Source organism: Suillus paluster (genome assembly GCF_016628075.1).
Source record: "Suillus paluster strain FC165 chromosome Unknown EDB91scaffold_1, whole genome shotgun sequence".
Lineage (NCBI taxonomy): Eukaryota > Fungi > Basidiomycota > Agaricomycetes > Boletales > Suillaceae > Suillus > Suillus paluster.
This window is the reverse complement of record NW_024537561.1, coordinates 372,846-400,050: the sequence shown is the minus strand read 5'-3', so window position 1 is coordinate 400,050 and position 27,205 is coordinate 372,846. Positions and strand designations below refer to the sequence as shown.

Genomic DNA, 27,205 nt, shown 5'->3' with positions numbered 1-27,205 from the left:
CTTGATAAAAATAAAAACTCCTCGGTTTTCATCCAGACTCATGTTGAAGAACGTTATGGTTGACTGGCAGTGCCTTGTTCATCGGTCCGGAACTGACAGGGTTTTGATTGTATTATATAGCACTTTTAGCTTCAAATGTAATGTACAAAAATGTGATGACTCACTAGGGCCAGTAATAGGGCTCATAATCGTAAGTAAATAAGTACTTGCAAGTCCCTGGCAAAGAAAAGCCCAGGACTTGCTCAATTTCCCACCCGCGACCTCTTTAGGTAAGAAGTGGAAGTCATGGAGGGCAGGGAAGATTTACCATATTGTTATGTCGACATATAGACCCTGAGATCGCCCTGGAACATGGGTTAAACCTCTTGCGCGGCCCGGTCAATTGTAATCTCGCTAGTACTCGATCCTGCCCAGCCTGACCAGTATTCATCTCACAGAACTCAACGGAAACCAAGCCAATGTACTCGTTCTTTGTGCGTTCTTTGTCGGGACTAAGCCTCGCTTCGCGGACTTTGAATCTTAAGATCTTATCAACCAACGGAATCGCGGCGCGCAAAGTAGCCCAGATCACCACCTCTCACAAAATAAGATTCAAGAAACCGTATCCAAGTAAAAATCACACTATCTATGTAAAATACATATTGCATGTCCGTGTATATGAAGCGTCTATGTCGTGTCGTATACCGTGAAGTGGTCCAAAAACAACTCGGCTGGCTATTCTTTAACAAGATGCCAGCCGCATGCCACCAAACAGCCTAGCCCCTGACCCTCAACATCAACTAAGAGGAAAAAACGTCCGTGACAGGCTGTGTGCTGACAGGTGCGGCGTGCCGAATGGCACGGAACGGGATTCAAGTGCTGGGTCCTGCGCTAGGCTGTTCCTCATCCTGTTTAGTACGTACTTGTTTTGCCCATCGCAGACCACAAGCATTGCAAAGGGTTTTTGGCCCTTGTGGGCCCTGAGAAGATATTTGCAAAGTTAAACAGGAAAGATAAAACATGCGAGCGACAGACCTTGCGCCACTCTGGGGAATCTGTACGTCCACATGTAACACAAACGTACTGCTCTGCGGCGTGCATTTTGCGGATCTAGGACACCAATAATGGTCAAATGTTTATCCAGACAGACGGTTCCATAGTTATACACACCTTTTTCCTTCTGGCAGCATCGTCGCCATAATTGTCTTCTGTCGGCTGCGTTTGTTGGCCGACAAGAGCGTAGTTGCCATACGCGAGCACGTTGGGAGGGTCAGTGAAGCCCCGTAGTTGATGGTGATTTGCCTGTGTCACTAAGTCATCGTATGACATGCCAGTCTGATGGGTGGTATAACACGTGGCGGTTAAGTCGCCGACGGGGCGGAGGGTCACCGACTGTGCAGGTCCACGAGAACTGGATGGTGTAGAATACATAGAAGCCATTGATTGACTAGTATGGGCAATAGAAGGTGGCGGAATACGGATTCTAAGGTCTGCGAGGCGCTGCTGCAGCCGTTCATTTTCAGTCTTGAGCTCAAGGAATGTGTTTAACCTAGTCGGGTGTAAGTTCCATCAGACGGCCGAAGAAAGCGCACGAAATTTGACTTATGTATTGATGCTTATGCACTTACATTGCTGTATTCCGACTCGGATACGGTTTTCCCACTGCAAAGAAGCAGCGCGCATAGGGTTCATCATCGATGTAGTGGGGATAACCCTTCACTTCGAAAAGAACTTCCTTGGTGTGGGAGGCGTACTCATTTTGACACTTGAACCGAACATAGGATAACATTTCCGCGCGCGAGCGCAGTGATTGGTCAAACGACCCACGGAAAGCATGCTTATCCTCGCCTGAAGAGATGAACGACAAATGAGCACACGCGGATAACATGACGAGAACGCAACAATCATGTTCACCGTTGACGAAGTCGACAAGATCCTTGTCAATAAGTTCTGTATCTCGCCAACCCAGTAATTCTGAGACAGCCCTTGAGCAAAATAAGATCTTGCAGTCACTGGAGAGCACGAAAACAATCGCCTCTGACAGTTCGTGTATGAGAAGATCTGCCCAGCGTTTTCGTTTGGTAAATTCAAACGTGGACGGTATAGAGTTCGCCGCGTTGTGAGTGGAGCTGGGTGCGTTTGACATTGAAGTCACATTGGAGGATGAGCACGGGGCCGAGTCTTGTGATCTGGACAACGAGGCAGACCTATGCGTGGCATTCACGGGTTGTGAACTTAAGGACATGAAATTTTGACTCCGGTTGAAAGAGTAAGAAGTGAGATACTCAAGAATTCGCGAAACGGAAACGCCTAAATACCTAGCTATGATGTCATGCAGGTTAACGTCAATTTAATACAGCCGCTTAGCCTTATTTTGGTTACTCACTTTCCTTCTTTCGCTTTCTTCCGTTTTCCTCGTCGTTCTCGTAGCTTCAAATCGAGGACCTTGGCACACCTTTCACCTCATCTAGAAACAAATATTCAAAAGTCGAAGTCACCCTCGAACTCGTAGTCTCCGAATTCGTGTATCGTGCTCCCGTATTTCGCCCATTAGAGAGATTCAAACATTAGACTTACACTCACATCAGAGCTGGACAAGCAACTGTTACGTAGTTTATTTGTTCGGAACCCGGTAGACTCGCTCGCCCACCATAAAACTATGTATTATAGACAACAAATAGACAAGGCATTCGCCTGAAAGTACTCTAGTGAACTCTATGTGATGCTACTCCCAACATTGGCACCGACAAATCCAAGAATAAGAACATTGGCTTAAATAACGCAGTAGCCTCCGTCCACGCGAACTTCGGCTCCGGTCATGAATTTGGACGCATCACTTGCGAGGAACACGATAGCACCAGCCAAGTCCTCTGGTTCACCCATCTAGTTCTTGCAATCAGTACTTTGTCCAAATCCGCTAGGTTCATCTCACCTTGCCCATGGGCGTCAAGCTTTCCCAAGTTTTCTGCACCATAATCAGCTTTCAGCGAGGAGGTTTAGCGACATGCACCAACCTTCAAATCTTGGTCATGGGCGAGGATGGTTTTGGTAAGCTTTGTCAACATGTAGCCAGGACTTCATGACGTGTCAGCCAGTAGTCGGCAACAGGCAACGCAAGACGAACCTCAGTGTATTAACGCGCACGCCCTTCTTTGCCCACTCAACTCCCAAACTTGAAGCCATGTGACGCACCGCTATCAGAGTGATATCACATCAGTACCCCCTTGGGATTTCCAGGGACTGTAGATTGTGGGACGTACCCGCTTTCGAAGCATTATAAGGTGTTTGCGGCTATCCCCGAGAGATGTCGGTCAGATCCCGTTAACAAATTCCTTCCTGCATCATGGGCTCACCTGCGGAATGTTGATGATCTATACGGACACCGTCAGAATTTCGTGTCATAAGGACGTCTCGGAAGACCAACATACCGATGCGCTCATGCTAGCAACAAAGACGATGGATCCACCTCCCTGAGGAATCATGTTCCGAGCGGCTTCTCGCGCAGTAAAGAAGGCTCCATGAACATTGATGTCATACAAGCGCTTTATGCGGTCGAAGGGGTAGCTATGATGAGGTCGTCAGCTCCATGGAGTGCTCGGGACGGAGCTACTTACTCAAATGCGGAGTAGTTCTCCACAATTCCTGTGCATTGCATATTATTTCAGGTTCCTGGTTAGTGCTGCGGAAGACACAAGAATTGACCTGCAGATGCAACTACCGCATCCAATCGCCCGTAGGTGTCCATGACTTGCTCAAATGCGCGCTGCACAGATAACTCCGAGGACACGTCACATCCTACACCGATAACGTTGAAGTCTTCCGGAGTCATGTCGCTGTTAACTTGATGCTCTTCAGTAGCGTCCCAGGCACACAGCGTATTACAAACCGCATGCGTTCGATACTAACTCAGAAGCGGCAGCTTGCGCCTCGCTCTCCTTCAGATCAACAATAGCTAGTTCTGTGCATCCCCTAGAATCGAAAATGGATTAGTCCATCAAGGTAAAATGAAGGAGTGCTGTGAAGACGAACGATTGGATGAACGCACGACAGAATTCATTACCTAGACCTCTAGCAGCACCAGTAACTAGACAAACCTAAATAATAGTTAGACCACTTATACATCGAGCTTCAAAGGCCAACAGGTCACCTTTCCCTCAAGGGAGAACGAAGGGAGGACACGCGGAACACGGTTCGGCTTTGCTGGTGCGGTACTCTGGAATCTTACGCGGGGCTGGAGGGTGCGGGTTAGGACCATCGATCGCGGGACGGCGGGGACAGCACGAGCAAAAAAGTTGAAAGGCATAACGATGTGGGATCTAGAAGGATGGTGGGAGGAGGCAAAGTTCGACCGTTGGTTGAGAAATGGAATTTAAAGTGGCCGCGCCCAAACTACATAATAATCTCAGTTAAGCCGGTCCGACAAACACCACTTACGACATTTCTCCACCTCAAATTTTGCGGGGAATATTATACGGCCGCGGGGAATATTATCGGTACCAATGCCTTATAATATTCAAGAAAAATCCTCAGCGTTTGACGCGTTAATGCATAAACATGTCGAACTGGTATCATAGACTCATAGACAGCGTGGGGTATCCTACACAGTAGGTTCACATGATGGAGGACACGCACCTGACTCGCGAACGGCGACCGCCACAATTACAACACCGCGGCGTATCATAATCGGTAAAGATCCGAACTGTATGGTATTATAACATGTGTAGTAGCCAGTACGGACAAACATACTTGGGATACCCATAGTAGACGCGATAAACTAGCTCCACAGCGAAGGGGTATCAAGACACAAGAGACAAACGCAAAGACTGGTATAAAAAGCAAGGGAGGACTTGACGCGAGTGCAAAAATGATAGGCATAGAGGTGCGACAAGGATGTCAAGGCATGGATCGTAACAGCTCACTGGTCGCAAATATAACTTGACAAGAACGCTATAGACAGGCGAACTTCGATTTTCGTTTCTGTAGCTCCTCCATCCGTGAGTCAAGCTGCGCACGAGCACGTTCCTTCGCACGGCGTTCTTCGTCGAGGCGCGATTCCAGGGACTGTTTCTCTTCGACAATAGATTTCCGAACAGTGACGACCTCACGGCGCGCTTCCTGTAACTCGTTGCGAAGGCTCTCAATTTGGGAATTAACTGAGTCTCGTTCCCTCGCAAGCTCTGTTGCTTGCATACGCGCTTTGCGGACTGCGAGAGAAACATATTGGTTAATCCAAACGTCACGATAAGCAGACAAAGATACATACGATTCTTCTCAGAGTCGCTCAACGATGTCTCCAACGTGCTCACGAGATCCATATGAGTAGCCAAATCGCTCTCACAGTGAGAGAGCTGCTTGTTGAGCGTTTTGATCATCACCTCCTGCTCGTTGATATGCTTCGCCTGGTCCTCAAGCTTGGCCGCAATAGCCTTGGAGTCCACCTGAGGGCCGCTAGGTGGAAGTACGGAAGCAACTGATGTAGCAGGAGACTCGGCAGTGGAGTCTTTCGAAGACATAACAGAAGACTGGGTAGATATACTGAACTGGGATTCCTGAGTTTTTGGCGCTGGTGGCGGAGGCATGGATGGCGGGGGTGTGGGGGGAGGAAGCTTGCTGGCCATACCATTGAGACGAGTGAAAGAGATATTGCGATCAGGTGTTGCCCGGGGTGTCGAGGTCTCCTGAGCTACCGATGGGCGTGCAATCTGTGCTTGCATATCGCGCATGGCAGTCTCTTGCTTATGCCTCTCCACTTGTAAGTTGTCTTTCTCGTCCTTGACGCGCTGAAGGTTCTCTTGCATCTCAGCGATAAGGGAGCGATGTCTGTCAAGCTCGTCAACCAATGACTCGCGCTTGGATGCTTCCTGGATGAACTTGGCCTTCTCTGACCGGGTGTTCTCCAGCTCAGCCATCAGTTTGGTAACCTGCGTCTGAAGGTCCGCTTTCTCCGATCGTACACCAGCCAAGTCTTCTTCCAAGGATGCCATGGTGGTCGTCTGTTCGGACAGAGTCCTCTCGTGCTGTACACGTACTGCCACGAAGTCACTTGCGGCAGCTTTGTGGGCCTCAAGCTCCTGAACAAGCATGTCGTAGTCCTTGCGCATCGAGGTGCGTTCAGCAGAGTGCTTCTCCTCAAGCTCAGTTGCTGCCGAATGCGAGCGCTGCCGTTCTGCAAGCAATCCCCGTTCACTTTGTTCCTGAGCATCCTTGATCGCGACTTTGTGGGACTCCAGTTTTTGATGGAGAAGATCTTGATCCTTGCGGAGAGCATCACGCTCATCAGAGTGTTTCTGCTCAAGGTCGGTGATGGTGGCAGCAAGGCGTTCCCGTTCCTCAGCAAGCATACGCTCGCTCGCTGTTCGAGACTCTTCAAGGTCGGAAGCGTGCTTCTCTTGAGCGGTAATAAGGGACGCTTCAACTTCGGCGAGTGACATCTGGTGCTCATATTTGAGATTCGCGATTGCCGCTGCATGAGAGGTGAGGAGGGATGCGTGTTCATCCCGAGCCTTGGCAACCGCGTCCTCGAGGGCAGAGGTATGTGACAACTTGAGCTGAGCAGTTTCCTCCTCATGACCACGAGCGATTTGTAGCACCAACGCTGTATGCTGATCTGTCAGAGCCTGAGTAGCAGATTCATGCTCCTTGCGTAACTTCGCGACTGTGGCAGCAGCTTCTTCTTCTAGACGTGTTAGGGTCTTCGTGAGCTGCTCCACTTGAGCTTCCGACGCCTCCCTGAGGACAGCCATGGCAGTCGCATGCTCAGATTTCATATGCTCGCGCCTTGCTCTGTAGTCCTCTTCTTTGCTCGAAAGGAGACGCACATGTTCAGCCTTGAGTTTCTCCACGTCTTCCGCATATGCAGCCTCCTTTCTCGCAACAGCAGCAGCATGCTCGTCCTGAAGGTCACGGAGCACCGAATCACGAGACGACTCTGACTCTGACAAAGAGCATTCGCGAGCTTTCTCAGCCATGCGAAGTTCGCTAGCGTGATCCTCGCGCAGGCGCTCAAGCATTGCAGCGGCTTCGTCAGCTTGCCTCTGCAAAGCATCTGCGTGGTCCTTGCGGAGTTTAGTGAGCGCATTGTAGTACTCCTCTTCGGTGCGGTGGAGGTCGGTGGCTGCTTGCTCGTCTTTGGACTTCAAGACTTCCGCGTGGTCAGATTGGGAATTGGCCATAGCGTGCTGGTGCTCTTCGACGGTACGCTCGAGAATCTCCTTGGCCTCTTGAGTATGTCGCTGGAGGACCTCCTCGTGCTCAGCTTGAAGCTTTCCAAACGCACTCTCGTGCTCCTCCAGAGCCTTCGCCAGAGCTGTAGATGCTTCTGACAGCTGATCTCGCAGAGTATTCAGAGATGTCTCATGCTCGTCTTTCAGACGAAAGATTAGTTCCTCGACCTCGACTCCTTTCGCACGAAGAGCCTCCTCGTGTTCAGACCTTAGCTCCGCAAGCTCGGCAGCGTGACTCTCCTCAGCTTGTTTGATAGATGCGAGAAGCTCCGCCTCATGCTGCTTGACTGCCTCCAACTCGAAAAGATCCCCGTGGTGTTTGGCACGGAGACCTTCAAGTTCGGTCGACATGTTCAGCGCCTGCATGTCATCAGTGTCTGATATGCATGATAGTCAAGAGAAAGATTTCTGCCCACCTGATCCCTAGAAAGAGTAGTCAACTCATCGTGCGCACGTTGCACCTGAGCGAGTTGGCTATGAAGTGAATCAACGACTTCTTTGTGCTGAGACTCCTTCTGAGCCATCGACCTGGACAACGGACGAGGGATCAGAAAAAAAAGAATAGGATATAAACTATGAACATACAGCATAAGTTCATTTAGCCTGTCAAGCGATTCGTCAACATCATTATCAGAAACGTCGGCGTCGACATGAGGGATGAGACCGTGATGTAGCCTCATGCTCTTGCGAACAGCATCGAACTTCTGAATCGTTTTGGGCGAGAGGTGTGTCAAATTGTCCGCTTCGGTGGAATGGAGAATATGCGGTTCAGACGGAGTTGGCGTTATCTGTTCCTTTTCCTTCAGCGAGGACTCAAGAGCGCTAATCTCAGCTTCACGCTCCCTTAGAACCTCTTGCAAGCGCATAATCTCCTTCTCCATGCTCACCGCAGAGCGTTGTTCAGTGGGAGTGGTGACGCCATTGAGGTTGGAAAGAGAGATGGATAGGTTCGGACGGTGAGATGGAGAATACGAGATGGAACCACTGCTTCCGTGACTCGATACCGAAGGCTCTCGAGATCTCGCTGATGAGAGTTCTTGTGAAAGCGAAAGCGATTGTGGGACTGATTGAGGTAGTGACCTGCAAAAAAAAATTCAAACTCGATGAAACGCAGATTATTGCAGGAGACGAAACATACCTCCCAAGAGACTCTACGGAGGCCGCTTGCCTGAAAAAAAGACGTCGACCAGCTGCATCATATGGAGGATCGGCAAGAGCTTCTCGACTCTTGGAGGATGTCATTCGACGACGGGGCATCGGAAATTCCACTTTATCAACGGCTGAAGTCTCTGGTATCGTCGGATTGCTGAGTTTAGCTTCTTGAATCTGAGCAGCCAGATCAGCGATCTCCTGTAGGGCATCCTGGTACTTCTTGGAAATCGATGAAAGGTCTATCAGTGTCGCGGCATGAGTTTCTCGCAGTGCGATCAATTGATTATCGACGGAAAGGTCCACTGTAGCAGGTGTGCTGGCACCGGAAGTACCCACAGAATTGACTTTAGTGCTCGTGCCGTTCAAGGACTCGAGGCTGCGTTTCGCCAGCTCGACCTCACCAACCACGTCACCCAGCCGGATGCGATCTTCGTTGGCTTCCTTCCTCTTCCGCTCCCAGGCTTCCATCTTCTGCTCTAGTTCTTTAACCTTCCTCTCCCTTTCCTCGAGATCGGTCCGCCAACTAGCACCGTCCTGACTGAGATCCTCTAAGCGTGTCTTCAGAGCCTCCACCTCCTCTCTTCGACGTTCACAGTCGCTCTCGAGTCGCTCAATCGTCTGCTGCAAGGTCAGCGCCGATTCGTCAGAGCGGGCGAGGCGAGCTTCAAGGTCAGCTATGTACGAGGCTGAGTGCGATTCAGCCTCCTTATAACGGGAGACCTCGCGCTTCAGGTCAGTCAGCGACTCGCTCGATGACATAGACGTTTCGTCAGAAGACTTCATCTTCTCCTCAAGGTCACGGACATAAGCCTGCGTACAATTTGATTAGAAATATGTTTGGTTTAATATAAAGCCATCGCGAACCTCAGTTGATGCTTCCCGTTCCGTAAGCTTCGCCAGGCGGGTACGGAGCTCCTCAACATATAATTCGGTTGCAGAATGTCTCTCTGTGATCTGGGCAAATTCTTCTTCTTTTTCCTCCATCATCTCATTGGTGAGTCTCAACGCAGCCCGATTGAGGCCTAACTCGGCCTCCATCGCGCTGATGGTCTTCTCGTATTCCTCGATGACAGGTCCAACGATCTCTTCGTATTTAGCTGTACCGCCTACAGTCCCGCCAGATGAAGTGCGGTGACGCTCCCCAATCTCGCGACGTAGGCGAGTCAGGTCTTCTGTTCGCTCCACGTATTTCTCGCGCAGACTTTCGTAATTATTCTGAAGGTCTGACATCTGTGCAAGGATCTTTTTGGAGTGTCCATCCGGCACTGCCGCAGGGGAATGTGCGGAACTAGAAGGAATGATGGCGCCACCTTCTTTCATTTGTTTGACCTCCTTGCGGAGACGCGTGACTGTTCCTTGTAGCCATTCGATATCGTCCCAACCATCTTCCTTTTCATTGACAACCGCACGGTTCTTGATATTTCGGGCGCGGTTGGCATACTTCAGGGTATTGACAGTTTCACCAACGTTCCACTCTGTGGGACTGACACAAGCGATCATGAGAGTATGTGCATTGCCACCAAGCGAGTCTTGAAGGAGGCGGGTAAGCTTGGAGTCGCGATAGGGGACGTGAGAGTTAGTATGCGACTTCGCACGTGAAGGGTCACCGAGTGCCGAGATGACGTTTCCGAGAGCGAGGAGACCGCTGTTGATGGATATTCCCTCTTTGATCCGCTCGCCCGCAGCGGCGGTACGTTTTAACTGAAATGGAGGTTAGCATATCAAAATCTCGAGACCAAATTTGCATGCATAAACATACGCGCTCCGAACCAGCCAGGTCAACGAAGTGAAACTTGGACACTATAGTGGTCCACTCGCCGCTCTCATCATCATCTTGTCGGTTTTCAGAAGGGCGAAGACCAAGAGCACTTGCAGGACGCAGCCCTCCGCCTCGTCCCATAGCTGCCTGGAAACTCGGAGTCGCTGGCCTACCCATAGTAGGCGAGGACACTCTTGCACTGGGGGAACTGCCAGTGGTGTACAACGATCCAGGGCGAGCGAGACGCGACGGGGAACGACCGCCAGGAGGTAATGGCGAAGATGAACGAGGTGGTACGCCAGAGCCGGTGTATTTCTTCTGGGTCAATGTCAGAGAAAAGATGGCATGCGAACGAGACGATTGAGCGTTCATATCCGTCTCATTCGTTCTTCTTATTGAAGTGCCCTGGCGGATAAGGCTATAAAATCCATGTCCTCAGCTAAATCACTGCTAAAGGAAGAAGACTTACTTCATGACTTCATTGCTATTTCGCACTGATACTTCACGTAGGCCGCCCCAAATTATAGAACCGTCTTTCCCTTCTCTAATCTGTACCTCGCGCCGCAACCCAGTTGCCTCGTCGGAACTGAGCAAGTCGATCAAATCCTCGTTATACACTTCTATAAACGAGCCCTTTATGCTGTAATTCCAGGTACCGCCACGTTGTTCCTTAAGTTTTCTCGCCTGCGAGAATATAGTAGAGACAGCTCTCGGTATGATGCCCATGCCATTATTAGGATCCGAGGGGTCCGCATCAAGGTCCACGCCAGTCATGGTAAATGTCTTTCCGCTGCTTGTTTGTCCATAAGCGAGAATTGTACAGTTAAATCCTTCCATGAAACGCGAGATGAGAGGCTTGGCAGTGCTGGTGAAGAGCGAATGCTGGGTAACAGTTGGAGGATGAACTTGATCAAAAGTGAAAACCTGCTTTTTCCCGATAGAAGTGGATGGAGTTGCGACGGCAGTAGCAGAACCAGATGCAGTGGGGCTAGCGGAAGAAGCATCTACGTTCACAATAGTGGAAGACGCCGCATGAATGACCGTCCGTTGAAAACGAGCGGGAATGGATACAGTGTCCTGTGAAGTCGTTGGCCGTATGCGCAGAGCTGTAATCAGAAAATAAATAACAAGGCCATGAATAATAAAAAGTGTATAGCTCACCGACTTGCACGGACGTCGACGCGCCCGAAGACGACGAGGGCGCCATCGTAGTTATTGACGAGACTAGTGCTAGTGCTAATAGTAAGCACTTCGCACAACTTTCACAATGTACACACCAGTATAACGGACATTCCCGAATCGCTGCCGAAGGCTAATTTTAGGTTGACGCAATTAAGGTCGTGATACTTATGTAACGCCACGTCTTGAGCCGAGCAATGCATTTCTAGTACATACATACCTGCGTCAATCTCCTTGATCAGATCGATTCCGTTCTTATACTATGTTTACTCCTTCTCAGACCTGGGGTCATTTGACCTTGGCCGACGTGTCCATCCGTGGGGGGAGTTTTACATCGTGATCTGTGAAGGATATGAATTATATGATTACGTTAAATCCTATCTTGGCACTACTATTAAACAGTCAGTATTCGGATTGGTGACCTCTTCCCCACCGAGAACGAGAAGGTCGTCTTTCGCATTCAAGTTCATGATAGATGAAATAATGTGTCTAGTAAAATTTTAACTGTCAATCAAACTTTCACAATTGATCAAGTCGTGACGAGTCCTGGGAAACTGACCAACGTCTTCGGGGAGGAGGCCTCCGTTCTGATGGAACGGGAAGACCTGAGTGTGTCGATACAAATTCAACTGGTTCCCACGAGGTTGAATTCGTATCGACGCGTCAAGCCCTTGCCTAAAGATGTTCAAAGACGATAAAGTTCGTCTATACTCCGTATCCCTCTCTACCTGCCACGATGTACGTTTCCCCAAGGCCCTGGATCGACTCCTGGTAGGACGGATATCATGTCCGTTCATTTCCGTCTTCTCGGATGCGAAAGCTGCCACTCAGCACTGCCTATAATTCAGGTCAAAATTCTTGTTGCAGTCAACAAAAGCGTGCCAGTATCGTTCAATATACGTGAACAGCGTCGTATTTGCACCAGACAGCCATCGTGGGATGGCGAGGAAGCCGGGCGAGACAATTTTCGGGCAACTTCAAGTGGGCAACTTTGAAAGCTCAGTGTCATACTCTGGAATGTCAGCACGTAAAGTGTGTGTGGGGGGCATACCATCATTTAGGATAAAATGAGCAGGAAGAAGTTCCTGAAGGTTGAAAAGCGCGTACACTTGAAGTGTCATTCGATCAGATTGCCAGCGTATCGCCAGTGCAGACAATAAAATTACCCGAATATCTGACGTAGCCACTGAAGACACCGACCATCAGCTTGGAACCTTCCATCACTGGGGTAATTGTCACCGGCACCAAACTCGCCCCAGCAAGCTCGGATAACTTTGGGATCCACGTTGAAATTCGTTGGCGAGCCACTTGAGCACCCTGACGAAGTCAACTGGGTGGCTTTATCCGAGGACAGTCAGATCATGGAGAGTATTTTGATGCCATCAAAGATCGGGTATGGATCCTTACGAATTGATGGCACATAGTCTATCTGACAGTCATTCTGTCCCGTTTGCGAAGATCCTGAATTTATCTTGTATAGCTTTTACAAGGTCAATATATAGGAGTAATATGGGTATGTTGAAGGAACCGAATCTTGAGCCGAAAGAAGAAAGTCCGTGAATAAATGATCGTGAGGGATATGTCGTAAGGAGAGTCGTACTATGTGTTATGTCTAGTAGCCAAGCTAGTAGCGCCGTATCACTACCAGACACATGAGATAGGCGTCATGACTCACCAAGGTCTCGCAGAGGATAGGAATCAACGACGAAAGCGCATATACTGCCATTCAAAGCGTAGCTCAAGATCTCTGGGTGAATGTATCATGGAAGCCATATCTTGATCGTCTGGTCAACGCCAGCAGACGCGACTACGTTCACAAGCTTTTCCAGCTCGCCAGCCTTCGCATCCGTGCCGTTCGATTTCGCCGCCGTGGAAACCTTCTGCCGACCCCATGCAAGCGTTGCTACAAAGTGCGAGTGTGCCTCAACGGTTTTCATGCACCGCCCTGTGGACAGCTCCCACACACGTATTGTCTTGTCATCCGCCGCAGACAAGAGGAGCTTGCCGGAGGGATGGAAGACGAGTGCGCGCACCCAGTTGTCATGTCCAGCCTATGCGAAATCAGTAGGCGTCTGGAGCCAAAAGGGATGTACACACAAGGTTCTTAATCATCTGTCCGCTCTGGACGTCCCAAAGCTTGATATTCTTGTCTCGGGATCCAGTAGCGACATAAGCACCGGGACCCTTGGGACCCACATTCTGAATAGGGATAGCCTGAGATAGCGCGATTACTGCTCATGGTTATCTGGGCTTACTGGCAGGCCCGCAAGCTCGCGAATGGCGGTGTATGCAGCCACAGGTGCAAAACAAACCTGCTTCGAGCTCGTTATCATGCCCCCTTAGCTCTCCTTTGCATTCTCCAGTTAGGGGATCCCATAGTTTCGCAGTCTGAGGTCCCAGATGTAGAAGCAGGTTTTTTTTAACGAAACATGAGAGCTTACCTTGTCTTTTGACGCGCTTGCAAGCAGCCGACCGTCATCTGAGGGAACCGCGCAACGCACCCATTCTGAATGACCGGAGATCGTTCGTACTAGATGTCTTTTATCATATATAGAGTCAGCACTGGAATTAGTGCGAGAAAGGCATTCCTACGTTGATGCAACATCGAAAACGCGAATCGTGCTGTCTCGACTTGCACTGACGATATATTGATCTCCTGGCATGAATCGCACTGACGAGACAGAGTGATCATGCCCTGATAGTGTCTTTGTGTTCTTCCACTCATTTTCAGAGTCCCATATCTTGATAAATAGGTCAGACGAACATGTCACTGTGAACACCCTCACCAATGCGGATTCATCAGCGGTGCTCGCACGAAAGTACATGTCACTCACCGAGTAAGTGTCCCTTGTGGTCAAAATCGACATCATGGACGGCACGATGGTGTCCCTTCAATGTCCGTTCGAACTCGCCCGTTTCCCAGTCCCATATCTTCACTGTTGCATCCTCACTTGCAGAGGCTAATATCGAGTACTGTGGATGGAAAGCGACGCGTGTGATGTGACCTCTGTGGCCTGTCAACACGTGTGCAGCGGGGGCGCGGGGCACCCAGTCTGCTTGCATGGCGGCACGTTTCGATGGAGCAATGGATAGTTCTTCTTGAAGGGATGCATTTCGGGTCTCGAGATCCATGATCTGCGAGGTCACATAAATTCGATGATCGACACGATCATAAATGCACATCTCAGAACGCACCTTCTTCTGTAGCCGTATAACACTGGTCCATTTCTTCTCCAAAAGACCCGCATACTTGGCCTTAGGATCCGGTGTATACTCCACCCCAGTGTCCTCCTTTAGCGCATTGTACGCTGCTGTGAAATTGCTCGTATGCAGGTACTCTAGCATGGATTTATGTCTACATCGATACACGGTCACGGTCAGTAGCAAATAAATGTTCCGGTGCCCAGTTCACGCACAATTCTTCTTTTTGACGGTCTGAAAGGAGCGCCATTCTGATTGTGACAACTTGTGGGCTGCCTTAAGCTGAATGCTATGTAGTATGAGATAACAACGCGTCGACAGGCGTTGTCACTAGTAAACTGTAGACCAACTGTGGAAGATCTTGTTTTGCCTTGTTGATTCCATAAGGCGCGTCCGGGTCCGAACTAGATGGCCAGCTACCCCTGCATAGTAGGCTAACCATGATGCATGTATATCAATCATTCCTCAGCTATCTGATTAATTAATTTAAATATCTAGCGCTATTGGCGTGCAATGTCAGATGCCAGTTCTGCGTCCTGTCAGGCGCATGTTCATCGTGTCCGGGCAGAGGCTGGCAGACACCCTTGGCAATAGATTCACATTCAGAATCGTAATGCGGTCACTACGTATTTCACTGTCGGATATTTATCACGGTCAGTGACTCCTGACACTCAAAAGATGGTTCTTCTCACCAGACGGGTAGATAAACGGATTGATTTAAATTCCTGGGTCACCTCCTTCATGGCAGCTTCAACTGGCAGTCGCTCGATCGAACTAGCACCAAAGAAACCATGAATGCCCTGAACCCTTTCGATGATATATTTTGCGTCTGATGGTGTGGCAATGGGACCGCCGTGGCAAAGAACTATAATTTCGGGGTTGATCTTCACAGCCGCATCCAGAATCTCCTTGACCCGGACCACGCAATCATCAAGGGCCAACGCGGTTTTTGCACCGATAGTACCACTCGTCGTGAGGCCCATGTGGGCTACGATGACATCGGCTCCCGCCCCTGTCATACGTTGCGCCTCGTCGACATTGAAAACGTATGGTGTCGTTAGCAGATCAAGTTCGTGTGCCATTCGAATCATTTCAACCTCCTTCTCATAGCTCATCCCTGTCTCCTCCAGGTTCTGTCGGAATACACCGTCAATGAGGCCAACTGTGGGGAAGTTCTGGACTCCAGTGAAGCCCAGGCCTTTGACCTCCTCCAGCAGCTGCGACATATCCCGAAATGGGTCCGTCCCGCATATGCCAGCCAAGACCGCCGTATTTTTCACAACTGTCAGAGTTTCACGGGCCATATCTAGCATGATGGCATTCGCGTCGCCGTAAGGCATCAGACCCTAAACAATCAATCAGCTGGATTTAATGGATATAGGAAGACCACGCACTGCCAAGGATCCTCTACCAGCCATCCGGTAGCGACCGGAGTTGTATAGGATAATGAGGTCAATCCCCCCTGCCTCTTGTATCTTTGCACTTAGCCCAATACCTGCGCCCCCACCCACAATCGCCCGCCCTTGGCTGATGTGATCTCGCAGTCGCTTTGACGTTGTTATCTCCGCCATTGTGGACCACTGACGAGAATGGTGTCCAGCATTTTTCCACGGGCAAAACGAACAGGCTCCGTTTCGCATCCGCATACTATGACATAATCTAGGCCGGGCGGCGCCCCGTACTTATCGTCAAGACGTGTTGCGCGAAGGGTTCGCGGTCCCTGATCTACCTCGATGATGCCGATACCACCCACTGTCGCAGTTATAGGCACCTGCGACACCAAGTTTGAGGCTCTTATCTTCCTGAAGCGCGCAGTTCAGTCTACTGCTGTCTGCAATGCTATCCTAATTGACATCGGGTCCTATGATGCACCTGACTTGCGGGACATCGACATTCCCCGTTCAGATGTGCTGAGGGAACATGCAACCACTGTCTGTAGTACGCCATCCCGCAAAAAAGGACAGGAGATCATGACCATCGCATTGACGCAGCTTCTGGCACGTCTACACTCAACTCAGAGTATCGCGGGGGTCATTGGAGCGGGAGGCTCGGGTAATACGAGCGTCTGCACGAGAGCGTTTCGAGATGCCCTACCCATCGGCTTTCCCAAGCTTATGGTGTCCACCATGGCATCGGGGAACGTTTCCCACTATGTCGGTGAATCAGATATCACGATGATGTACTCTGTTGTCGACGTCGCCGGCATGAATACAATACTAGAAGTCGTCCTGGGAAACGCAGCGGATGCTATTTCAGGGATGGCGAAACGTTCTCTTATTCGGGCGGATTTGAAGTCGTCACGCCCGGCCATTGCAGTCAGTACGTTTGGCTTGACCACTCCCTGCGTGCAGATGGCTACTCAGAAGCTGGAGGAGTTGGGTTACTCTGTAATCGCCTTCCATGCCACAGGTGCTGGGGGTTTAGCAATGGAGAGACTCATCCGCGAGGGCCATTTTGTTGGGGTCCTTGACATCACCACTACTGAGCTCGCGGACGAGCTTGTGGGTGGCGTGCTCACTGCTGGTCCTCGTCGCCTTGAGGCAGCAGCAAGCTATGGTATTCCCCAAGTGGTGTCAGTGGGTGCCTTGGATATGGTCAACTTCGGACCAGCGGACACCATTCCAAAGCAGTTTCAGGGGCGATTGTTCCACTATCACAACTCCTCAGTCACTCTGATGCGCACCTCCCGCGAGGAATGCTCAAAGCTCGGCCAGATCATGGTAGAAAAGTTGAAGGGAGCGCCCACTAATAAGACACGCGTTATCCTGCCCTTGCGAGGTCTCTCTGGTATCGACAAAGACACAGGACCATTTCGCGATGCTGATGCGGACGGCGCTCTGCTGCACGCACTGAGGAGTGGTTTGCAGTGCCCAGTGGATGAGTTTGATGTGGATATCAATGACCCTTCTTTCGCATTGATGATCGCAGAGGCGTTGCACGAGCTATTGCGGGCAGAGGTACAGTAGGTTGTAATGTGGGGCAAATAGCAACGGAATTCCTGACTTCTGGAATACCGGTAGCATAGATAAGGAATAGCAGGCAAAACAATTACAATGTAGCGAACAAGCGGATATCCACGTCCATCAAAGTCCCATGTCCATGGCCGTTGTACAGCTGCAGTGTAAGTAGCAATTATGACAGCATATTCGGTCTCGGTGATGGTGCGACAAGGGAGACTATGGTTACAACATTGAACGAGAAAGAGAAAGCAGGAAAGATGAAGAAACTTATCATGGCGAAAAGGATATACAAACTAGAGAAGTACATTCGGCGCAAAAAGTAGAAATCTATATCCAATGTTAGTGATCGAGATACTTTTCACATTTCATTTCTCTGCGCGAAAGGGAAACACCATAAGATCGTGAAGACACTAGCTTCAGTATGGCACGCCGCCCATACTCATGAAGTTCTGTCCAGGGGGCCCAGGGCTGGGGTGACGCATGACACTCTGGTGCATGGCCTGAGTCTGCTGCATACCAAACGCTGGGCTCATCATCCCCATCCCCATTTGCATGGAGAGCAAATGGGGAGACAAAGCGCCACCCATAGCCGGCGACATTGCGCCGTACATAGCAGGAGTGGTCGCCATGTTCGCCATATTCATCGAGAACATAGTCTGTTGCGGGGGAGGGGATTGCGATGGTGGAGTGGGACCGTCGGACAGGGTCAAAGTTCCGCCTTGTTGCTGTTGCTGTTGATTCACTTGCATCTTCTGCATCGCCTGAAGCTGCTAGCGATGTGAATGCTAAACCCAAATGCAAACTTTCTATCACGCACCTCATAAAAAGCAAAGTCCTGCAGTAGAGAAGTCCTAGCAGGGTGGGTGTGGAAGATACGGAGCATTTCTTGACCAGCTTCAGGTAGTAGCTCTTGAGTGTCTCGAGAGTTTGTCACTGGCTTGCGTTCTTGAGTGTTGCTAACCAAACGGTCAGCAAAAAAGTTCTCCTGGTTGCGAGTAACTTACCTCAAGCGGATGTGCCTCAAGTTGGCGTTCGGGATATCACGAACAAAGATCCATCGCACTTTGAACACACCTTTCCACTTGTCGGACGCCCATACTGTACTGCTTCTTGTATAGTCCACCTAGACGGAAGATGAACAGGAACCTCTGGAGGGCTGAGAGTAAATAATACGTACTGGAGTTAACATTTCTGCCATTCCGCAAAAATGACCACTGAGGTGATGGTGAGCATGCGTTGGGATTGGATCGTCAAATCACTTGCCTAGCATTCACACTGAAGAAGAGGTAGATGGGACCCCTCCCACCACACTCTTTGAAGGCCTTGTCAAGTCTCTTGTTTCCGGGATCTGTAGAACTCCATATTTCGTACTTCAAAGATTTGTGAACATCATCTTCTGTATATGATTTGATGACAAAATAGCGAGCCTGAGCAGTATTTTTAATTGAGACGATGACATCCAAAGACAGCGACAACATACAAATCCGGGGCGGATATCGAAGTTGGGCGGATTATATCCCTTTCCAGCAATCAGCGTCGGAACGTCAACAGGGGTGTTGATGAACCCGGGAACGGGTTGGGCGTTGTTGTCGCCTTGCATCTGTCCCTGGCCAAAGGAATTCCCCATTCGGGGAGCTTGACCGCTTTGCTGATTAAGATACTGCGAAGGGATGGGCGGTACGCTAGGAACATTGCCTTTTTGGCCTTGGTTGTATCGATAGTTCAAGCTGGGGTTAGAAGTGCGTTGGCCAAGAAGCTTCTCTTTTTGTTCCCAAGCCGTAGCCCCAGTGACAGCCACTGCACGGTCGGCGTCGCTCATGGAACCAGCACGAGATTGGTGCATTTGCTGTTGAGCTCCAATAGGTTGAACGTATGCGGGCGCGCTGCCGGGCACCTGTCCGGGCTGTGCAGTTGGAGTCCTGCGCCCATCAGATTCAGTGTTCAACTGCAATTTGCGAGAGGAGCCATTGTTGGCACCCTGCACGTTGCCCGAGCGCATACCAGGGGAAAGTGCGGGGGGTGGATGGGTGGATTGAAACCGGGGAGGATGGGCAGTCTGTCCTGTTTGATATCCTGTATTACTGACATAGAGATTATGGTTGATGTCGAGGCTGGATAGAGCACGAGCGAGGTCATCAGGATTTCCAGTTCCTGCCGCGGAAAACGAACCACCAGGGGTTCGCCACTCCCCGGTGCCAGGAGTGTTCCAAGGAGAGGAGCGTCCCATAGGGCTGGTCGGATACTGTCCTTGACCTTGAGGGGCATATTGCTGCTGCTGGGGTGGAGGGGACCGGGAGGTAAAGTAGGAGTCCTCTTCGTAAGAATTGACAAGCTCCTGTTCCTCGATGTACTCCTCCTCGTTGGGAGGGCTGGGGCTATGTCCGACTGGGGGATGCCGTCCACTTCCTTGAAGAGTCCCAGCACGCTTGAGCCCTGAAGAGGACATTTGCCTGACACCGCTCTGAGCCCCATAAGTCAGGCTCTGGTGACGTCGCACGCCCGACCCTGCAGGAGGCGGCGATGGGACGTGCGAAGTTGAAAACTGAGGTGACAGAGGGGACGGATTGCCCGTAGACAACTGCGATTGGGCGTCAACGACGAGCTGATGCTGAGAAGACTCAGAGTTGGACATATCGTGCTGAAGGAATCGTGTGAGTATAAAAGTTGCCAACTGGGAAGTAATGGAGTAACATGGCCTGTATTCATGGCCTCGAACACCGTGATGTGGAGTTCACCAGCCAGTGGCGTGTATGATGTAGATGTAAATTAAGCACAAAGACTCACCTCGTCTTCATTCTGAAACGCTCTCATGTCGTTTTCCCAGTCTTCTTCATCGCCTTCGTGACCATCGATGGCAGATAAACTATTCATATTTCTTGGGGTGAGATTTCCCGTCTGTCGTGACCTTCGGCCATGGACGGCTGGAGAGCATACATGGTAAACGATGAACAGGCATCTAATATGTCTTTTCACATACCCTTATATTTGGTGGGGAGCGAGCTTTGTCGGTGCAACGAGGTTTTCTCTCCCACTGCGCCAACTCCGCCTCGCCAGTCCTCACCAACGAGCTCATCGTCATTCGAGAGTGGCTGCTCCTGCGCTTCCTCAGAAATGGGCGCACGGGCACCAGCCCTCGCTGAGCGAGATGATGCTGAGATTGTGTGATGACGCCGGACACCAGTTGAAGGAGGAGAGACTGGTACAGGAGGAGGGGAAATCGGATGTGTCCCCTGCGACGACATCGGGGATAAAATTTACGTCTTCTGCTCGGGTGATTTCTTAGGAGAGATCGACCAGAGAGCTCAGTAGATGAAGCGATCTAGCAAAAATCAGAAGAGAAAGACAAAAAAGTAGACAACGTGTGTAAGTTACTGCCAACTAGTCCAAACCTTCTCAGACGCAGTCCTGGCCAAATCATGCCGTCGCCGCTACCTCCGCACTATTCAGAAGCAATTCATTCCAATTTTTTTGCTTCTCTATGCATCGCAGAGCTTATGATATCAAGTAGGTATGTATATCAAACGAATCGTGAATGTTACTAGTACTGTAAGGTAAAGGGATAAATATTTAGGATTGTCCATGCGAATTTTCAGGACGGATATCTTGTAAGCTTGTGGTATTTCTGACCTGGGGGCAGGGTACCGGAACTGACGTGAGTAATAAACAGCAGGACAGTCAAAACTTCCCACACTGCAGCGAGAGGATGCCCTCCTTGCTTTGTTCCGTGTTGTTATTTGCCGTCGCACACGATGTTCACGAGCAACGAGCGGAAGCGAGATCATAGGAAGGATATAAACGCTGTAGGTTGAGCCAAGAATCCTGGTACCGCGCTACGTCAGTCAAGGTAATTCCGCCATACCTGAGTACTCCGTGCAGAGTAAGAATGAAACCGCACCCCAGAAAAATACAGATACCGGCTTATCGAGGGTATTATCCGTATCGACGGTACTGGATGTTGTACAGTACCATACTGTGCCGCACCAGTAAGGAATTCCCACTGCGACGGCTGCCATGAGAATAACTGTGATATCGAAGCAGACGGTCCCGAGAAAGGTTCTGCGCAATCTTCGCACTTAGAAAGCCCATCAAAGACGCCTCGCAGCGAGCACATAACACCACATACCGATCTCCCGCCAAGATGTAAGCCGATTCAGAGTAGAGAATACTAAAGAAGTTCATGTTGTGAAAAACTTCGTATGTGACTAACACGTTCGGATTTTCCCCATCTGCTGCAACAGTGTAAGGCGCGGAGGATGTCGAAAAATGCTGTAAAACGAACTAAAGGAGAAATTTAGTCGCTCGTGAGTGACATCATACTCACGGGAAGCGAAAGAACGATACACACAAAAGTTAGTCTTCATAATGAATAAGGCCAGTAGAGGAGCACAAATGGCAGCAAATACAATTGCTGCTGCAAGTGAATGAATTCCATATGCACTTACGTAGTTACATTCCAGTGATGCAGTGCGTGGGGGAATAGATGGGCGGCAGTTAAAGCTCTTCACGCCCACGTCAACAGTTATGACGCCCTGCGGCTTTGTGACGCAGTGGAACCATAACTTAAAACGCATTTAACATCAGGGCGGAGTTGACCCCGAGGTCTTGCGGGGCCTAAGTACATCGGGAGGATACCTTTCCGATGGCGGTGCTGAAAATTTTGCCCTCTCTTGAGCTCTGCGCAGCTGATCTGTAGTGGCAGCAAATCCATGTGTTTCTCGATGCGACGATCGTAACACTGCTGCATACACTGGCATAGGTCTAGTTGATCGTAGAAGTTCAGCACTATACATTCAAACTGCTGCGGCTGAACGTACCGCTACTCAAGGTTCGACAGGTTGGTACTGCGAGAACTAGATACCTGAGATGCAGTGAGTTAAGAATGGCAGTACTGACCGCATGTTGAACAAGGGGCTTGTGCCGCCAATCTGCTGCTATTGCAATTCGTAAGTAGATATTGTCCCATACGAAGTTTTCGAGCTCGAATCCGTTATCTTCTTATACACGGTTACGGTTCGAACGTATTCTTATTCTTCTATAACCGAACGGTGGTACATACGCGCATTGAATCACATGTACGTCGTGTCAGATCATGATCGGACTTTGAAATAGAGTCAACTAATAGCACCTTCATCCAACGGCTCTAACCACCCCGCACTCCTTGTCACTGTCGTGTACCTGTGAGGCGGCTGGCCCCGAGTCTATGCATAAGGCCAAGATGGACAATTACTCTATCTTGCAACTTCCAGATGGAACTCAGTTAGCCTACGAGGTGCTTGGCTCAGACCGCAAAGGGGCACCAGTGCCGCTCGTGTTCGTTGGCGGCGTCACATCCTGTCGGGGGGACACCGAGAAAATATCATCGCTGCTAGCCAAAAATCGACAAGGTGCGTGGTTACTAATAAACACCGAATGAGTAATATTAAGCAGTATATAATGTTCACTCGATACAGTGTTGATCTATGACCACAGGTAAGTTTTATAGACTACTTTCTCAATATATCTTATTTAGTGATGTACAGAGGCATGGGGGATTCTAGGGCTCGCAAGGATGACTCTTTTACTCTCGACACACTGGCAAGAGACCTTCTGTCTCTAATTAAGCATCTTCAATGGAGCGAGGTTGCTCTGTGCGGACATTCCATGGGAGGTAGGTCCAAGGAGGCAACTCAGATTACAATTTGCACCTGACATATAATTATGACAAGGCATGATTGTTCAGTGTCTTTTATTCTTACCCTTTCATCGCACGAATCCGACTCCCCTACATTTTCGTGTGACACACGTTGTACTTGCTTGTACCGCATTCACACCCACTCTGGACCCAGGATACGGACTAAAGTTCGCGCCCAGACCGAAAGGACCATTGACACTGGAAACAATCAGGGAAACGGTGCGCCTCAGTATGCCCCAAAATTATGACCCCGAGTGGTTTGCTAGTGAAGCCAACCAAGCGAGAATAGAAGAACTCATAGATCGCGGATTAATTGGAAGGTCGTGTTTCTGTCTTTATGCAAGATGGCCACAGTGCTGACCGAAAAAATGCAATATCCAGGCCATTCAAGACCATAGGTAATCTTCTCCGAGTTTATGTCAGCGCAGCGTTCATCCAAGCACAGTACAGCAACGGCGAGCAGTCTCCCGATTTGACTTCACAGGGTGTCATTCTCATTTGTCGCCGGACACACAATTCATGATCATCCACGGCGAACTCGATCAGATCTTGCCTTTCTCCAATGTTCAGGGCTTTTTGAAGATCATTCCATGGGCACGTACGGTGCCGGTAGGAGATGGAACAGGTTCAGTACCACATCATCGCTTCGGTCACGATTACATCGAGTACTTCGATCCCCAGGTTTGGTATGGCGTTTTCGAAGCGTTTTTGCAGCTCAGGGGTGGGGAGAAGGCTCGGATGTGAAAACGATTCAACACCGTTGTATGTTATGATTTGTGTGTAAAGGTGTAAGTTATGTATTAGGTCGCGTCCAACAGTCTTATGTATTCCATGGACACCCAGGGCGCACGCCCGAACGTGCCTATCTGTCCGTCATCCAACAGTGTAGCATGTATGGTATCTGGGCAAGAAGGTTGTCGCAGTACCACCTTGGGCCAGTAGAATTTCGTGTGAGGCCTAATCCGCACGTTCACCCCCGTCTCCTGGTATTTCCGTAAAGCGTCGACCAATTCTTCTGGAACCTGTGATAGATCAAAGCGCACAAGGAAACGGCAGTCAAAGAGGACCTCCAAAGAGGGGTTACCGCGATTTATGGCGGTTGCGAGGCGTTCTGTGACATCGACATCCAACTTTGGAGGCAGTGTTGCAGTGTCCAATACATGGTAGGGAACAGCAGGCAGTCTAGATGCCATCCATGCAAATCTCTCGCCTGGTTGTAACTGGCGGCCAAGACATTGGGTGCCCACTCGGAGTCGCTTCTTAGCGCTGAATATCGCAGGCTGCCAAAGCACTCCACCACCTGCAGTGAATGGTGGGGCACCATCAAACTGCCACAGTGTATCGATGATGCGCTGTATGCTGGTTCTGCGTCGGTTGCCGTCCGCGCGCATAGAACCCCATGGATGGAACGATACGTAGCGCATGACCCGAAGAACGAACGCAAGACGAACGGTTGGATCTACAACAGCAGGCAGTGCGTGCGAGGAAAGGATGAGAGTACTTGGAGGAGAAGGGAGTGTCAGGTTTTTGAGGTGGAACGTGACTATCGAAGCTATGAATCCCGATCCGAATGATACTGATGTAATGATTGCTCACCCTCGTTATCAACATCCTCGAGTCGAGACGAAAGAACTTTCACTGCCCCATGGAGCTGATGGATTCCACCTGTGAGATCCATTGGTGTGTCCTGCAGGTCAGCTGCAGCTACTTTTATTTTATCGAGGGAGCTAGCAATATGTTGTGGTAGCCCCGAAAGTGCAGACTGTGTAATGGTAAGCGACGCTGGATATGCATCAGAAATAAATATCACCATATCTTTGCCCTCTTCCTGCAGGGTTAGCATTTTCCGAATCGCATTTCTTAATGTGATCTCAGGTTGAAAATTTGTTGGGTCATTCACGTAATCGAGCTGATGTTCTTCACATGTAGCAAGGATCCTATCCTACATATCAGTTATCAACAAATCAAATTCAAATTAGTGTCAAGCAGCCCTGACCTTCCTGACCTCGAGTAGAGGTCTCACAATCCAACGGTTCAATCCATGGTGACCAACCCACCCAAGACCACCTTCTACATCCCCAGTACCCATGCCCCATCTGCGGCATCGTCGCATGCCTCCTGCGCCAAGTTCGGTCGTTCCCCTTGCGAGACGCATTAACGAAGTTTCTACTTGGTCATCGGCATGGTGCCCGAATGCGACCGAGTGTGCGCCAGTGTGCGTCATCCCATTAAATACGACATGATACCGTGCCTCTCGCGCGACTTGCTCTACCGGCTGACCAGCGACAGGTTTCGCAGAAAACGGTGGTGTTCCCCAGGGTATGTCAAGCGTCAGATGTTCAACCCCCATGGCTTCTGCATTAGATGCAGAGCGGGCTGCCATCAACTGTGAAGTTTCTTGGAGGTTATGGTTGACAGAGAGGGAAACAACTGAAGTCGGGATTGATTGTCTAGCCATGGCCTTTGAGCGCAAGTCGGTAAGCAACATATTAAGAAGGAACAACAAGCAGGTGGAATCTGGTCCTCCCGAGTTGCCAACGGCTAAGGTAAAACGGACTAGGTTGCAGCTATGTTATGAAATACGACAAAGAGAAACACACCGATCTTGGAGTTCACTGGCCAACCATTTGGAGGCATGCACCTCATGAACATCTGAAAGAATTCATTGAAGAGAATGGGTGCAGGACCGACACCAGCCATGGTGGACAGTACTTAAATTTGACCTTGAAACGGTGTAGTCACCTAGTCACCCCTAGGCAGACCAGATAGAAGGAAGACACTTGTTCTCTTCACGCGACTTGCTCTACTGGCTGACCAGCGACAGATTTCGCAGAAAACGGTGGTACACACCAAAATTTTGTCTGCTAAGGAACTGCTGCACACAGAGGATGGCGCTTGGTTGTGTTTGGTCTGTGGCTGTACAGCGGTTTAGAATCAAGTCTTTAGCCAATCTCAGGGTACAAGTAGTGGTAGACTGATGGGTACACAATTAGGGTCAGTACGTAGATGATACAACAACCAAGTAATTATTGTGTTCGATATCGACTAGCCCAAACAATGCCCAAACAAAGATTCTTACCTCCCTTAGTGCTAGTTCTGTTTCAATGCACACACGAAGGTATCGGTATAGTGTATTTGGTGAAGATTATGCGGATGGGGTGTCGGATTACAACCCATGCGATGCATATTCTGCCAGCGAATACATGTATCTAATCTGTGAACTTGATACTGTGACTTTGCAGCTGGCAAATCAATCAGGCAATGACTATATCGACATCGAAGGGATCGCATGCTCACAGTAATTTCTCCGCCACGATATGAACCTCTTTTCTTCTTGTTTTTCTCTTTCCTGAACCCCGCGCCTCGCGTAACGATCAAGTCTTGGTGTGCACGGTTACCGTAGTCATTAGTAGCACCACCCTGTACGATGCAAGGGGGTTAGGTCTCGCAGGTGATGCAAAGCTAGACCTCACCTTTGCTTCATACCCGTTGTCCAGGAGTTCCTCCGGAGGTATAATTTGGGGTTTTATCCTCGAGAATCGCTCGTTCACGTTTCGTGGCGGCTTGTTATTGCCATTATTTTTGTTCTTGGTCGAGATTTGCACACTATCGGTAGGCATTCGGGACCACAGCAGTAACTACAGCAGCTCCAGACTCAGACGTCTTTCGCTTTTTCGTCACCTGTATTTCCTCCTTCGGGGTTGACGCAACGTCCGTATTAGCTCTGGATTTGGAGGAAGCGACTTTGCCTTTGACAGGATTCTGGTTAGAAATTGGAGTGGTCTCTGCTTCAGACTCGGACTCAGAACTGGACGTGGTCGACTCCGAGTCAGATGAGCTTGACTCGGGGGAAGAGGAGCTAGATTCGGAGTCTGATGAATCACTATCCTTTTTTGGCGCGTCTTTGCGGGCTAGCTTTTTGCTGGACGGAAGCTCAGTTGTGGAGTTATCAGAATCCGAATCCGATCCTGAGCTTGAACTTCCTTTGATGGATGGTCCCATCTTGGGGACTCGAGACTTGACTTCAGAAACCTTGGCATCTTTCACAAGTTAGATGTAATAGCTGCCACTGATGAACGGA

At 49.9% G+C, this 27,205-nt stretch overlaps 10 protein-coding genes across 10 annotated transcripts; 2 read left to right on the top strand and 8 right to left on the bottom strand.

Moving 5' to 3' along the window:
* Positions 1 to 568: 568 nt before the first annotated feature.
* On the bottom strand, positions 569 to 2,260 carry EDB91DRAFT_1091922 (white collar 2 type of transcription factor). Its single transcript, XM_041316719.1, has 5 exons — positions 1,894 to 2,260; positions 1,608 to 1,827; positions 1,150 to 1,528; positions 1,015 to 1,089; positions 569 to 959 (listed from the first exon to the last, which is right to left on the bottom strand). The coding sequence occupies exons 1-5, from the start codon at positions 2,222 to 2,224 to the stop codon at positions 852 to 854; spliced, it is 1,113 nt and encodes a 370-aa protein (XP_041184152.1). The 5' UTR covers positions 2,225 to 2,260; the 3' UTR covers positions 569 to 851.
* Positions 2,261 to 2,571: 311 nt separating this feature from the next.
* On the bottom strand, positions 2,572 to 4,614 carry EDB91DRAFT_1091910 (uncharacterized protein). Its single transcript, XM_041316718.1, has 13 exons — positions 4,427 to 4,614; positions 4,127 to 4,368; positions 4,009 to 4,073; positions 3,866 to 3,948; positions 3,682 to 3,819; positions 3,594 to 3,621; positions 3,408 to 3,543; positions 3,333 to 3,350; positions 3,240 to 3,270; positions 3,104 to 3,173; positions 2,994 to 3,054; positions 2,912 to 2,944; positions 2,572 to 2,862 (listed from the first exon to the last, which is right to left on the bottom strand). The coding sequence occupies exons 2-13, from the start codon at positions 4,280 to 4,282 to the stop codon at positions 2,752 to 2,754; spliced, it is 930 nt and encodes a 309-aa protein (XP_041184151.1). The 5' UTR covers positions 4,283 to 4,368; positions 4,427 to 4,614; the 3' UTR covers positions 2,572 to 2,751.
* A 6-nt stretch (positions 4,615 to 4,620) lies between these two features.
* EDB91DRAFT_1091904 (kinesin domain-containing protein) lies at positions 4,621 to 11,355 on the bottom strand. The gene is made up of 9 exons (XM_041316717.1): positions 11,275 to 11,355; positions 10,583 to 11,219; positions 10,114 to 10,531; positions 9,219 to 10,055; positions 8,341 to 9,164; positions 7,788 to 8,282; positions 7,619 to 7,730; positions 5,243 to 7,562; positions 4,621 to 5,183 (listed from the first exon to the last, which is right to left on the bottom strand). The coding sequence occupies exons 1-9, from the start codon at positions 11,318 to 11,320 to the stop codon at positions 4,927 to 4,929; spliced, it is 5,946 nt and encodes a 1,981-aa protein (XP_041184150.1). The 5' UTR covers positions 11,321 to 11,355; the 3' UTR covers positions 4,621 to 4,926.
* A 1,380-nt stretch (positions 11,356 to 12,735) lies between these two features.
* EDB91DRAFT_1091899 (WD40-repeat-containing domain protein) lies at positions 12,736 to 14,891 on the bottom strand. Its single transcript, XM_041316716.1, has 9 exons — positions 14,709 to 14,891; positions 14,488 to 14,647; positions 14,127 to 14,427; positions 13,885 to 14,062; positions 13,734 to 13,830; positions 13,548 to 13,604; positions 13,390 to 13,491; positions 12,968 to 13,343; positions 12,736 to 12,916 (listed from the first exon to the last, which is right to left on the bottom strand). The coding sequence occupies exons 1-8, from the start codon at positions 14,741 to 14,743 to the stop codon at positions 13,053 to 13,055; spliced, it is 1,221 nt and encodes a 406-aa protein (XP_041184149.1). The 5' UTR covers positions 14,744 to 14,891; the 3' UTR covers positions 12,736 to 12,916; positions 12,968 to 13,052.
* A 273-nt stretch (positions 14,892 to 15,164) lies between these two features.
* On the bottom strand, positions 15,165 to 16,064 carry EDB91DRAFT_1041804 (TIM-barrel-protein domain-containing protein; the record flags this gene model as incomplete). The annotated part of the gene is made up of 2 exons (XM_041312951.1): positions 15,165 to 15,839; positions 15,888 to 16,064. 2 exons carry the CDS (start codon positions 16,062 to 16,064, stop codon positions 15,165 to 15,167), a joined length of 852 nt encoding a protein of 283 aa, XP_041184148.1.
* A 165-nt stretch (positions 16,065 to 16,229) lies between these two features.
* EDB91DRAFT_1040721 (uncharacterized protein) lies at positions 16,230 to 17,459 on the top strand (the record flags this gene model as incomplete). The annotated part of the gene is made up of 1 exon (XM_041312883.1): positions 16,230 to 17,459. One exon carries the CDS (start codon positions 16,230 to 16,232, stop codon positions 17,457 to 17,459), a length of 1,230 nt encoding a protein of 409 aa, XP_041184147.1.
* Positions 17,460 to 17,664: 205 nt separating this feature from the next.
* On the bottom strand, positions 17,665 to 20,902 carry EDB91DRAFT_6807 (YT521-B-like domain-containing protein). Its single transcript, XM_041328080.1, has 8 exons — positions 20,431 to 20,902; positions 20,238 to 20,374; positions 18,934 to 20,091; positions 18,717 to 18,880; positions 18,631 to 18,667; positions 18,458 to 18,576; positions 18,271 to 18,409; positions 17,665 to 18,220 (listed from the first exon to the last, which is right to left on the bottom strand). Exons 1-8 carry the CDS (start codon positions 20,693 to 20,695, stop codon positions 17,870 to 17,872), a joined length of 2,370 nt encoding a protein of 789 aa, XP_041184146.1. The 5' UTR covers positions 20,696 to 20,902; the 3' UTR covers positions 17,665 to 17,869.
* A 1,766-nt stretch (positions 20,903 to 22,668) lies between these two features.
* On the top strand, positions 22,669 to 23,868 carry EDB91DRAFT_1325394 (Alpha/Beta hydrolase protein; the record flags this gene model as incomplete). The annotated part of the gene is made up of 6 exons (XM_041325199.1): positions 22,669 to 22,837; positions 22,904 to 22,922; positions 22,973 to 23,100; positions 23,159 to 23,444; positions 23,506 to 23,522; positions 23,570 to 23,868. 6 exons carry the CDS (start codon positions 22,669 to 22,671, stop codon positions 23,866 to 23,868), a joined length of 918 nt encoding a protein of 305 aa, XP_041184145.1.
* A 56-nt stretch (positions 23,869 to 23,924) lies between these two features.
* On the bottom strand, positions 23,925 to 25,824 carry EDB91DRAFT_1041464 (PP-loop family-domain-containing protein; the record flags this gene model as incomplete). Its single annotated transcript, XM_041312927.1, has 4 exons — positions 23,925 to 24,667; positions 24,721 to 25,066; positions 25,121 to 25,665; positions 25,725 to 25,824. 4 exons carry the CDS (start codon positions 25,822 to 25,824, stop codon positions 23,925 to 23,927), a joined length of 1,734 nt encoding a protein of 577 aa, XP_041184144.1.
* Positions 25,825 to 26,400: 576 nt separating this feature from the next.
* EDB91DRAFT_1031538 (SRP40, C-terminal domain-containing protein) lies at positions 26,401 to 26,657 on the bottom strand (the record flags this gene model as incomplete). Its single annotated transcript, XM_041312731.1, has 2 exons — positions 26,401 to 26,544; positions 26,598 to 26,657. Coding segments are annotated over 2 exons (204 nt in total), but the record flags the coding sequence as incomplete, so codon positions are not given.
* Positions 26,658 to 27,205: the final 548 nt, after the last annotated feature.